General features: G+C 36.8%; 1 protein-coding gene across 3 annotated transcripts in view; it reads left to right on the top strand.

The window, feature by feature from the left end:
- Positions 1-13,375, top strand: part of UNC79 (unc-79 homolog, NALCN channel complex subunit) — a 96,063-nt gene that overhangs the window by 22,320 nt on the left and 60,368 nt on the right. For all 3 annotated transcript variants that reach the window (XM_065750958.1, XM_065750949.1, XM_065750965.1), the window contains 13 exons: positions 1,162-1,190; positions 2,204-2,433; positions 2,716-2,887; positions 3,977-4,207; positions 6,035-6,225; positions 7,255-7,378; positions 8,008-8,148; positions 9,385-9,606; positions 10,170-10,397; positions 11,116-11,257; positions 11,656-11,735; positions 11,819-11,967; positions 13,134-13,291. In XM_065750958.1, the coding sequence (XP_065607030.1) occupies positions 1,162-1,190; positions 2,204-2,433; positions 2,716-2,887; positions 3,977-4,207; positions 6,035-6,225; positions 7,255-7,378; positions 8,008-8,148; positions 9,385-9,606; positions 10,170-10,397; positions 11,116-11,257; positions 11,656-11,735; positions 11,819-11,967; positions 13,134-13,291 (2,097 nt within the window). The remainder of the gene's footprint in view (positions 1-1,161; positions 1,191-2,203; positions 2,434-2,715; positions 2,888-3,976; positions 4,208-6,034; positions 6,226-7,254; positions 7,379-8,007; positions 8,149-9,384; positions 9,607-10,169; positions 10,398-11,115; positions 11,258-11,655; positions 11,736-11,818; positions 11,968-13,133; positions 13,292-13,375) is intronic.

Here is a 13,375-nt window from a genome sequence, read left to right as displayed (position 1 = left end):
TTATTGGTATTTCTGCATACTGTGTTACTTGAAATGCTGCATCCTATTTAAAAAAAAAAAGTATTGTAGAATTTTCAAGTAGCTTGTACTTAATTCTGCTCAATGTCTTTAAAGCACTATTAAGCATTAAATAGTTCATACTTGAAGTTGTATGCAGCCCTGTATTTGTGAGGAAATAGAGGTAACTGAACAGATTTTAAATTCTTTAAGCGTGTATTTTGGAGCCAAGTTTTAAAGTGCATTTTGGCCAAGAAAAGAAGCTAGTGCTTCTGATAACCTGGCTCTGATTTTAAACCTTTACAAGCTTCTGAAAATCTAGTTTACAAACAGGAAGCTGTAAAGGATGTCAGAAATTGACATAACATGTTTTTTCAGTGATCTGTTTATTGATCCAATCATGGTCCATTGGCTATAGAGTATGTGTGGTATTCTACTGTCTGCCATAAAGCAGGCTGAACTTATTGACAGCTAAGTAGAGTTTCCTGAGTTTACAAGGATGGTCAGATAGCCATATGCTCTCTAGAATACTGTTTCAAGGACAAAGCAAAGACATTCACTTTCTCTTTGTTCAGCAAACTGGAAATCCTTAGGCAATGGAGTTTTTTCTTGCTGTTTCCTTACTGTTATAATCTAATCCAGACTACAGTATGTATCATTTATTTTAAAGGAATTATAATATATTTTTCATTTATTTTAAGGGAATCAGGGATTCAGAAGCATCTGAATCAGATATTGGGGTGAAAGACTGAGAGGTACTGCTTACAGGTTGAATCTGTATGGTCTTAGGGACCACAGATGTAGTGGCTATGTTTACATTATTAATCTAAATTCACTAATACTACCAGCTTTTGCAGGCAGTGTAAATATATAAACACTGCCTACCAAGTATGCCAGTTGCATTAGTTTGCCAACAGGCCCACTGTTACAAATCCTTCTGTGAGGCAAAGGGGATAGGAGCACACCACCCTTAATGCACCAAGACTGTTCTTTCATTTCCATAAACCTCTGGAATCCAAGAGACTTAGAGATTTGAGTAGTATCGGGAAGTACAAGTTCAGCCTCAGAGAATTCCTTGCAGCTATTCCATTTTCCCATGGTTGCCATATTAAAACAGAAGAATCATCATTCTGTGTTGATGTGTTGTATGCCTTCCCCTTACAGCTGAAATTTCTGCTATATGTCAGAAGAAGGTAAGATTAAGTCATTTCTGTGGTGAGGCATGATTTGGTGTTGTGTGTAATGTCATTCCATTAGTTTGTGGTGCATTCTTTTTTGTACCATTCCAATTTTTCACAGTTTATCCATGAATGCATTTGTTGGAGATGGGAATTATTTAGTAGTAAGATTTCTTTTTGTTTGAACTGTTGATATTTGATTGGAGTTGTAGGTTTTGTTCAAGACGTAATGAGTAAGGCAATTTAATTATGCAACTGAGCACAGTTGTAATTTTATATCCACTTATGAAGTAGATAGAGCAAAAGATAAATATTAGATCTAAGTATTTTATATCTTCTTGTATTCCTGAAGTCCTAGATTCATCTGAAAATGGCCAGAACCCCTACTGTAAGCAGTGAATTGCTTTAAATATATGGACTGAATGTATTCAGTGGTCTAAAAAATTGCTGACAAAAAGAATCTGCTTGCAAAACATACCAGCTAGTGTGTTGTAATAACAGGGATACAGTATATAACATATTCTAGGTCTTGTGTGATAAATCAAGCTTTTATGTTGGGCCAGATTACCAGAGGACAAAAATGAAGGTAGTACGTACTTGAGGGGTTTGAACAGTTACATATGATAAGCCAGATTCATTCATAGAGTAAAATGATGTGGCACCATTGATGACACTTCCAAGGATGTGTTGGTTTGCTGTATGTAACTTGAGGAGATGTTTTGAAGTACAAGCAAGGGTTAAGAGAACTGTTGTAAGTTTTAGAGATTGCTCCAAGCCTGAAGTAGATGACTTAAATACTGGTTTGGCTTGCTCTGAAAGAACAACTGTGACATTTAAGTCCAGGCCTGAGCTCATGTTCTTGAAAGCCCAGTGACACCTGGCATCAGGAGTTTGTACACATCTGTGCTTGTACATAGTGATTTGCAAACGGCCTACACTTGAGCCAGTTCTTCACTGCAAATTTTCATTAGAGCTTTCAGTTCCACAGCCTGATACTTGTGGCCTAATAAAATCTATTCATTTTCCAGAACTGTAGCTCACATGTCAGAAGAGCTGTGGTTACGTGCTTCTCAGCAGGATGCTGTGGTCGCCATGGCAACAGGCCAGTGCGCTACTGCAAAAGATGCCATTCAAATCATCACAGCAGTGAAGTTGGGGCAGCAGCAGAAACCCACCTTTACCAGACCTCACCACCTCCTATCAATACACGGGAGTGTGGGGCAGAGGAGCTTGTGTGTACTGTAGAAGCTGTGATCAGGTAATATTGTAGTGTATACAACATCTATATTTAAAGCAGGATCAAGATTTTGTGTAACTTATGGGTTCTGAACTCCTGCTGCTCTAGTACCTATCAGCTCTGAGTTTTGTACTCATTGAAGAATTCAGCCTTGAATCCTAGAAGTAGATTTTATTTTATTACATACTCTGGGAAAATGTTGACTTCAAATGTCTTAATATCTAATCATGGTTAATCAGATATCTGTGTGCAGTGCAGGAAGGCTGTCAAAATGTCTTCACTGACTACAAACTTGTATTATAGCTTGTTGAAGGAAGCAGAGTTCCATGCTGAGCAGAGGGAGCATGAACTCAACCGAAGGAGGCAGATGGGCCTTACTTCTTCCCATCACTCCCTGGACAACACAGACTTTGATAATAAAGATGATGACAAGCACGACCAACGCCTCCTAAGCCAGTTTGGAATCTGGTTCTTGGTAAGAAGTTGTTGTTCTTTTATTTCTGAAGTCTAAATTCTCTCTCTCTCTCTCTCTCTCTTTTTTTTTTTCTCTCCAGTGTTGTTAGCTACCTCATCCCAAGGAAAATATGGAGGAGAAACACTTGTTAATACACTATTTTGCCTTCTCTAGAAGGCAGTACTGCCAAATGTTTCCTAGATTTTACATGAAATATTGCTCTTTTGTTTGTTTACTGCAAAGTAGGAGTCACTGGTTTCAGGTTATCAAATACTGAGAATATAGCTTTCACTAAGAAGTGGCAACCTTCAGCTATTTGGCGGTTAGTAGGAACTTCCTAAATCTTCTGTCACCTGTTACTTTCCTTTTTATTTTTGTTTTATTCAGTGCAGTAACCTGACTTGAAATGTTCTCACTTCTCCACAGAAGGTAGCAAAAGCTCAAACAGCAGGTCATTAAGTGCTTAGAATGTGCCTGGTCTGTGAACTGAGGTACAAACTTGGTCTCTGATTTGGGGTAGTTTTACAGTGCAGATATTCTAGAAAAAAAGGAAAGTTTGGACACAGGAAACAGATTATTGTTAATGATTTTACAGGCATTTTTGAAAGCTTAAAACTAATATTCCTGCCCCAAATGAGACAACAAAACAAAATTGGAACCCACTTGTAAAGCCAAGATCACTGATTATGCCAACTAAATATCTTCTTTCCCTTTTTTTTAACTTTTAATTTACTTTTTCTTTTTTAATGTCTGTGCTTTATATATTTATATTTGAGTCATACATTTTACTGGATATTAGAATACATTTAGAAAAGAGAAATTATTTTAAAACTCAAACCAGAATGTTTCAGTTTGTCAAAACATTGTTTTGATTATTTTCACTGTTGAAATGGAGAAAAAAAATATGCTTATTTTTTTCCTCTTACTGTTATTTTCTGGCTGTGGAAATGTTTTGTTAATTGTCATGTGCCAAATTCAAAACTGATCAGCTCAGATATTTTGTATTTATTCTGCATCCATGTGTCTCTGAGAATATGCAAATATAGTAGAGAAATACTTCCATTTCTAGAATTAAAAGTGAGAAACCTTATTTGTATCTTTGTCCTGCAGGTGAGCCTTTGCACACCCAGTGAGAATACACCCACAGAGAGTTTAGCAAGGTTGGTTAGCATGGTATTCCAGTGGTTTCACTCTACAGCTTACATGATGGATGATGAAGTTGGTAGCCTTGTTGAAAAGCTCAAACCTCAGTTTGTTACCAAGTGGTTGAAGACAGTTTGTGATGTCCGGTTTGATGTCATGGTTATGTGCCTTCTTCCTAAACCAATGGAGTTTGCTAGGGTAAGAATAATTTATCTGAAGGTTTATTTATTTGCCACAGTCATTAAAGTAAACTGGATAAAGACTATTTCTCCCTCAGCTCTATCAAGAGAGAAGAAATCACATTGGGAAAGGAGTAGTAGAGTTTAGGAATTTTTTGTCTTCATAGCTTTTAAAATTCTCTCTGTCAGAAACGGGGAATTATTTACAGTAATATGAAGACAAAGTGGAAGAATATTATAGAGATTGAAATATACTGTGCATTTTCAACAGCTGCACATCTCCTTTATGCACTAAAGCATACGTTATAGAAATAAGGTGTCACTTGACAGCTTCCAGGTATGACCTTCTTCTTTACTAGTCTGTTTTACTGTGATATTTCTGTTTTAAGTGACTCAGGAGACTCATCTGCCATGGTTTGCATTATTGTTAATGGAGTGAGAGAGACTTATCTGGAAGGTCATTGGTCATTCAGGGGGCATAAAGGAAACCCCTTGGTTGAATAACTCCTTCAAGGGGCTTCCTTACTTTCTGCTCTTTAATTAAGAAACAGAACTTGCCTTAAAATGAATAGTTGAAGGCATGCATCAAAATTAGTCACACGAATATTCGTCTGTAGAAAATTAAACATAAGGATTAAAATAGAAATGTTATGTTTGGAAGGGGTGTCAGACAGACTTCTTCAACATTTTCACTGCCAACTATACTCGTTCTTTTGTAAAATTTGGAGATGACTTTTATTTCATGATCTTCTTACATAAAATATCAGATGGACAAGTTCATTTTGATTTCTACAGTTTGGTGGCTAGTGTAGGAAGTGTCATGTGGACTTGATTCACCACATCATCAAGTGTGTTTCATATATGGAATTTGCTATGCATGTGCAGACCACCCTGTGTGTAACTCTGAAGGTAGACCTTGGCTGTGGGAGGATTGGAAGGCAGCTGAGGGAATCTGGGAGGTGAACAGATTCATTGGGTGTTAGAAATTGAGAGATCTGGGTTTTTTGTTTAAAGAGGAGAGGAAGGGCTGAACTTATGCTATAGTCTGTTGTGGACCTTTTCCTTGGATCTTGTTGGACCTTGTCTTGTATCCAGCCCTTCTTAAATTTTTGCAACCTCCCCTGCAGTGCTGAGAATGAGTTTAACAACTCACCAGTTTTGCAAGGGTTCACTAGAACAATAAGAAAAAATAGCTATGAAATTAGCTGTGATGAATGGAGTTAAAAATATTTTGCTGGCCGAGAGTACTAGTAGTTGCTGCCAAAACAGCAGGCATCTCGAGTCATTAGTAAGAAACAGCAGATGTGAACTGAGGTCAGTTAGAAGAATTAGTCTCCATAGACCATTATTTATTTACTTGGAAGTATATTTTTTGGCTCCCGTCACGCAGAAGTTTTATTCAAAAAAAAAAAAAAAAAAAGAAGCAAAATATAAGTAAGCAAAAAAGTCCCATACACAAAGAACCAAAGACCTGGTTCAGACCAAGCATTTCAAAATAAATAACCAGCACTGTAGATCATGATCCAGAGGAAAGATTTGAAAGTGAAAGTATATGTCTGAGCAAACAAATCTGACCTTCACTGAGAACTGTAAACAATGGGACATTATTCCATGTGATGGTGTGGAAGTGAGCAAAATTATTCTAAATCTTGGACTGTCAAGATCAAATGAGAGAGAAAAAGCAATTCAGTCACCATGTCTGAATTCTAAATTTAGGCTGATGGATATTTATGAACATTCCTCATGATTTCTTGGCTGCAACACACTAAGAAAATTTGTGCTGGTGCTGGACCAGTTATATGGGTCATGTAGTGGTCATCAGTATAATTCCTGGAAATGCCCACAGGTTGGTGGATACTGGGACAAATCGTGTAGTGCTGTGACCCAACTAAAAGAAGGCCTGAATCGAATCCTTTGCTTGATTCCTTACAACGTAATAAACCAGGCAGTGTGGGAATGTATCATGCCAGAGTGGTTGGAAGCAATAAGGACTGAAGTGCCTGATAATCAACTGAAAGAATTCCGGGAAGTATTAAGGTATGAAAACATACGTATAAATCATTTTATTATTAAATATGTTGATTGCTGAGGTTATAAGTGAAATAAAATATTGGAAATACATAAAAGCATCATTCAGCCTACTTTCCTTTGTGCAGGTAGATGGTAATGAGTGAATACTTCCAAATTTTTTATGAATTATATTTCAACTAGAGCACTTAACCTTTGAGAAAGTTTCATTTTATTGCGATTCGTATCCTTGAATCAGCTACTTTATTAAGCAAGGCACACTTTCAGTACGGTCCTATAGCATGATGGAGGAAATTTGTTTCCTCCTGACCAGCTGTTGATGAGAAATATTGGGGATTAGTAGAGCTGGATTTGAAAAAGGGTTGATTTTTAATTATTTAGCTGCTATCTTCCCCTGCTGAGCAAAGAAAGTGCCAGAATAAAAATGGTGACTGTTGGAGTCATAATTTCATATTTGCTGGGTGCCCTTGGCAATAAAGCTTCACATTGTCTGACTCTGAAATTGATTTTAAATTTATATTTGTAGGGACCAATGAAAACATGTTTAGTGAGAATAAGGAATGGTGGAGTGGTGAAATGTGAAATTTTCCTATAACTTGAGTATTGAAATCGTATCAAACTGGGCATGATATAAGATACGATGCAAATTCTTAAGCTACATCACTAAATTCAGTGTGGTGAGGCACTAGGACATCTTGTGCAGAGTTGTGGAGGTTCTCAAGGCCAGGCTGGATGTGACTCTCAGCAGTCTGATCTTGTGCAGTGGCAATCCTGCCCACAGTGGGGAATTTGGCCCTAGACAGTCTTAAGATCCCTTTCAACCCAAGCACTTCTATGATTCTATGATATGATTCAATCAGAATGGGTGGCATCAGCAACCTAGCTCAGCTTCCCTGGGGAATGAGGATACCAATAAGATTCCAGAGGGATCATGAGTGCTAATTGTGCAATTGCCTTTCTACTAGTTTTCTGTTATACCTTACTGTGACAGCATGTCATGATAACTCACTGATGCTATATTTTTGTCCTACTTTTCAGCAAAATGTTTGACATTGAACTTTGCCCTCTCCCTTTTACCATGGAAGAGATGTTTGGCTTCATCAGTTGTCGATTCACTGGGTATCCAGCCTCTGTGCAAGAGCAAGCATTGCTTTGGCTGCATGTAAATGTCTTCTTTTAATAAGTCAGCAAAGGGCAGTTTACCTGAGTAATCATGTATCCAGAATTTTCAAATAAAATATGATTCTTGTAGTTTTCTCTTACTCCTACTAGCAGTTATGACAAGTTCAGATTAACTCGTATTAGGTGACAAAGTAGGTAATGATACTCATCCCGCAGTGATATGCGGATAACCAGTTCTGTCAGTGTGTTTATATCCATAGGCAATCTGGATGAATTCTTATAATATAGGAATTGTATTTAAGTTTATAATCAAGATAGTGAATAGCTATCCATACAAGTATTTTTAATATTTTTGCTTCACAGAAACATTTTTTGGAACAGCCTTCACATACCTGTCTTGTGCATAAAACTGACCTCAATTTATGCCAAGCACCATGTGAACGAATATGTAGTAAATATGCTTTCTTTTTACAGTTCTCTTCTGCCTTGTTTTGAACAGAAACCTAAATTCACAGCTCACTTCACTGTATTCCAAACTTAAGTGCATGCAACTTGCTAAACTGAGAATTACGTGATAACTATGCTTATAGAATAGCTGGTATTTTTTTATCAGTCTTGAAACTCATGGGCTTTTTTTTTTTTTTTTTTTAATTTATTGTCTTTCCTCAGGTGTTATCTGAACTTGACATTGTTGTTCCTCTTCAGTTACTGATCAGCATGTTTTCTGATGGAGTTAATTCTGTGAAGGAATTAGCAAATCAAAGGAAATCTAGAGTCAGTGAACTGGCAGGAAATGTTGCAGCTCGGAGGGTAATGGGTTATTTCTGCTGCTTGTTTTTTTTTTGTTTGTTTTTTTTCATAGAACAGTTATCCTAATAGAATAAATAGGAAGAATTAAAGATATTTTTCAATGTGGCAACATTTGATTGGAACCCCAATACAAATTTTGAGAGGGAAAGAAAATTACTATGGCTTCTTCAGTTAATACCTCTCTGCCATGTGGTCAGTTTAAAGGTAATGCAGGCAGGAATTAACTGCAATTTTTCATTGGTGAGCTCAGATGGGATATTTTTTGAGCATTTTCATGGTATCTTTTCCAACGTTCTTCATTCTTTCATTTACTTTTAATGTCTGTTAACAATATTTTCTATGGACAGGTCACCCAGAGGGATTTTTTTTTATTCTGGTATATGTTTGATTGTCTAGGATGATTTGGAAAGATGATAGAACAGAATTTTCTTTTTTTTTCTTTTTGCCTGTATTTTGCCACCTCCAAAAGATGTAAAAATATCTGAGGAAACTTAATTTGTCAGAAGCTTATAAGCTGTGAAACAATGTTTACAAATAGGTGGGCATTAACACACCTGGACTACTTCCCAGTAGTCTTCTAAAGAGTGCTTTGAGAACAGAAGATACAGTGTTAAAAGATTATACCTTTAGATTATCAACCTACAGCATCTAAGCAGTTGATGATTCTTCATGCGTAGTCCTCCTATGCTCTGATGTAGGTCAGTAGAGAGCTCTTAGACAACTTGATCATGACCACTTCTAAACTAAACAGAACTGGGCAATGTGGTAATCCAGACCACAGGTTGTCTAAAGATGTCCTTGTGTTCTCTAACCATATATTTCCTTGAAACACTTAGAGGTTCTGAGGGTGTTGTAAGTGGCCTGTGGTGGTGTGAGCATAAACTTGTGCAGAAATGCACATCTTACTGTTGTTACGCCTGTTTCATTTACCAGCTACCCATATTCTTGGTGTAGCCATAGTTATACTGTTGTCTTGAGATACGCTGTATTAGACTCCTGCTATTGAAGTTGATATCCCTGAGTCATGGGGCAAACCATTGTAACCTGATGACCACTTTATTACTTGCACCAATTTTCTGTTTTGTTTATGATGATGAAGGTTAAAAAGTAAATAAAAGCTACCACAAGGAATAGTAAGGCTTTCAAAACTCTTGACACTTTCCTCAGTCTTGTATAGAATAAGGCTGTTTAAATGCTTAGCATTCATTTGAACATGTTTACTTTATATATCTTCAGGTAAGCGTTGCTTCTGACCCTGGGCGCAGAGTTCAGCACAACATGCTGAGTCCTTTCCCAAGCCCCTTCCAGAGCCCATTTCGGAGTCCTATACGTAGTCCTTTTCAAAGTCCCTTCAAGAACTTTGGACATCCTAGTGGAAAGGCAATTGACTTTGACTGTGAGGATGATGAAATGAATCTTAATTGCTTCATTTTGATGTTCGACCTCATCTTGAAGCAGGTACTCAAGGAAGAAAAATATCTATGTTAAGGGACACAGACGTTCTGTAGTCACTTTTGTTTCTCTAATCCTGTACTGAGACCCTTTCTGAAGAAGGACTATGACAAAATATAAAGCATTAAAATTTTTCTACAGCTTTCACATGCTTTAACCTATATAAAAGTTAAGGTTTCGTGGTCAATGAATAGAAGGTAGATAACTCCATATTGTGTTAGGTATCTCATATGAGTGAAATGAACTTTGGAGATGTGGTTTTGTTTCTTTTTCTTTCTTTCTTTCTTTTTTTTCCTACAGGCTAGAAGTTTGTTGTTAGGCTTAGATTAGATGCACAATTTTTGGTTAGCTAAAGTTATACACTGAGAATTCAAATCCAACTATTTAACAGTGTCCAGGTAATGTTAATGAATCCTGCACTTGAAATTGTTTATTTACCTTCAAAACCTACCTTACTCTATCTGTTCAGTCTTGGGCTTGAACATTGGAAGAAATGTAGGAATAGGCAGAATAGATAGTGCTGTGGTTTCTAAAGAAATTTTAAATCCTTACTCTTTTCACTTTTTCAGATGGAACTCCAGGATGACGGTGTCACTTTGGGCTTAGAGAATAGCATTTCAAAAGACATAATATCCATCATAAACAATGTATTCCAGGCACCCTGGGGTGGTTCTCACACATGTCAGAAAGATGAAAAAGCAGTTGAATGTGGTCTGTGTCAGTCCAGCATTCTGTGTTACCAGCTGGGTTTTGAGCTGCTGGAACAGCTTGCTCCAAAAGAAGAAATCAGGCTAGTGGTAAGTACTGCAAGAACCTGTGTTACTGGCATGCTGAAACTCATCTTCGTTTTGCTTATTACATTATGCACAAGGGAGCAAAGCTGCACTGACCTTTGACATGGAATGTTTGGAAGTTAAAGAAAAAATGCCATTGAATTTAAAATCTCCCAAGGTTGAATTTATTCAGAGATCACAGGGAAGATGGCAGTATTCATTCAAGTGTGAACTCTTCTCCCTGTCAATGCTGCCCACTTTGGAAGTACATTCCCAAGATACTGGTTTAAATAAAATGTGAAACATTAATACTTAGTGTTTTTCATCTTGCTTTGAAGACTAAGAGAAGATACTTCCAGATGGTTAATGATTTTAAGTAGAAGAGTTGTCAGTGGGTAACCTGAAAAGTCTTACTTGTTTTGTGATTGTTGATGCTCAGAAAAAAAGAAGACAGGTTTGGTGAATCCAGAGGCCTGAGAATCCTACTCAGCTCCAGTGTGCAGCTGGGAAGTGTGATCACTTAAATCCATGTTCGAAACAGGATATTATTGTTAGAATGCAGTTGCTGATGCAGGATTTTATTTGTACAGATAATCTGAATAGACAAGTTTACATGGAAGCTAGATAATTTCCCCTCATTTGGGCTCAGTTTATCTGCATGAAATGTTACTAAACGACAAGATATGGCCTAATGTATTTAGAAAACACCAAGAAATTAATTTAACTTCTTATGTTCTCAAAGGAGCCCACAGATAACCTTGAGGATAGTCTTCTGTATACTAGACCTGAGTTTATTATAGGAACTGAAGGAGAAGAAGAAGACAAATCAGTACCAAAGCATGGAGAGAACCCAGGGAATCACACAGAGACCACAGAAAATGCTGGTAGGTTCAGAGTGAGAAGACTGAGTATTTAAGTAAGGCCTTGAATTAAATGTTTCATTGATACAGAATACAGAGTTTTGAAGCAGTTTTTCAGGAGCAGCAATACATAGTCAATTTTCTTTTCATGCATTTAATTCTTTCAGCATATCAGCAGGAAGACTGTATTATGTTTGAAGTGAGTGTTACTGACTCAAAAAGCGTTGGAAGAAATCTTGGCTTTGAGAACATACCAAGTAGCACATTACATGCCAAATTATGTGCATTTGTAACTTTACTGATGTCAGTGTTACTGTGGCTAGAATCAATATGCTTCTGATTACTTTCACACTCTAGTTTCACTTTGAATCTGCAAATGAGAGAACTTTAACTACAATTTATGTAACTTACATTTTTAACAGCAATAAAGAATGACACAGAAAGAAAATTTTGTTATCAGCAACTTCCAGTTACCTTGAAGCTCATATACACTATATTGCAGGTAAAATTATTTACTTGTTTTTTTAGCTTGAATTTTCACTTAAGTGGTTTTGCCATGTTGAGGGTACTGCATCTCTTACACAGGAAATGTCAAGATTTGAAGAACCAGACATTCTTTTTAACATGCTGAACTGTCTGAAGATTCTTTGTCTTCATGGAGAATGCCTGTATATAGCAAGAAAGGACCATCCACAATTTCTTGCTTATATTCAAGATCACATGCTGATTTCAAGGTAGGCTTTTAGCGCATATTTTGTCTTCACACTTAATTGATTACCCAACTATACATTCATTTTGATGGCAAAGAATTTACAGGTTTAATAGGGAAAATTAAGTAAGTGTGTTAGAGAACTGTGAATAGGTTAAGAAGCTGTGTAAACATTCTATATAATTTGCTCTTACGAGGCTGCATATAGAACCAAGATACGCTGTTTTGTGCAGATCCATATTTACCTGAACATCTCTAGCCCTATCAGAGGTGAACATATAGCTGGGCAATAAAAAATGTAATTATTTTGATTAAAGTGGGGTTTTTCTTTTCTTTTTTTTTTTTTCCCAGGGAAATAGGAAAGTATTGGAGTCTAGTAAAATATTGATAAGTGTTTCATATTGTCCTGCATTTGCTTGGAAGCAAGATCTGGTGCTATAGCTCAGTTCACAGTCTGTTTGACATGCTATATACTTAAAGAGAGATAAGATTAAAATTCTAGTAGTTAGTCCGAGTTTTCTTTCAGGCCATAGCCACACTTTAAAAATGGTAGTGAAACATTTTAACAAGGAGAGAACAAAGCGTTGCAAAGGAACCAAATGTGGGACCACTCAGCCCACTGTTGAAATGACAGCATGTAGTCTATGTATTACAACTCTCACACTGATGGTTCAAATTGATTTAAAATGGATTCTACAAGCCACTTAATCTCAGACTGATTTCTCGTTTGTTTTCTTTCTCCAAGAAGAAAAAGTAAAAGGAAAACTTTGTCAAACAATATACATTTTGCAGAAAGAATTTTGCATCACAGTGGTTTGTGGATGCACATGATTCGTGATGGCTAGACAGTACACATGGCTCATATACTGAACTCATGATAATTCACAACATAGATTATGTTCCTTGGTTGTAATGCTTTGAATTACTTAAAGTTCTGTTAAATCTGAAGTGTTTCAATATAAGGAATTTGTAGGCCTGGATTTTTCAAGAAAAGATGTGGAATTTGAAGACTTCCAAGTAGCTCTATTCACATATAAGCAACTCTATAATGTTCACATAAACATCTAGGTTTGTTCACAAAGATTCTAATGAAAAATGGGTTCCCACTAACAATACAGTGTGGACAGGCATACAAAAAGGATGTCAAGAGAATGCTCCTATAAGCAATCTTCATATTTTTGGTCTTTCCAGCTTATGGGGAGTTGTGAAGTCTGAGTTCTCTCAGCTTTCTTCCCTGGCAGTCCCACTTGTTCTTCATGCACTTTCTCTTCCTCATGGAGCTGACATTTTCTGGACAATCATAAACAGCAATTTCAACAGCAAAGATTGGAAGATAAGGTTTGAAGCAGGTAGGCCTGGGAAACATACTATCTGATCTTTGTTTATTTGCTGAAGTGGTAGATCTTTCTCTTCTGTAAGTGGCAGGTAATGGA

Source organism: Cyrtonyx montezumae, unplaced genomic scaffold (genome assembly GCF_038088225.1).
Source record: "Cyrtonyx montezumae isolate F1298 unplaced genomic scaffold, pur_monq_1.0 scaffold_10, whole genome shotgun sequence".
Classification (NCBI taxonomy): domain Eukaryota; kingdom Metazoa; phylum Chordata; class Aves; order Galliformes; family Odontophoridae; genus Cyrtonyx; species Cyrtonyx montezumae.
Note: the sequence above shows the minus strand (reverse complement) of the source record. Positions and strands in the feature narration are given on the sequence as shown.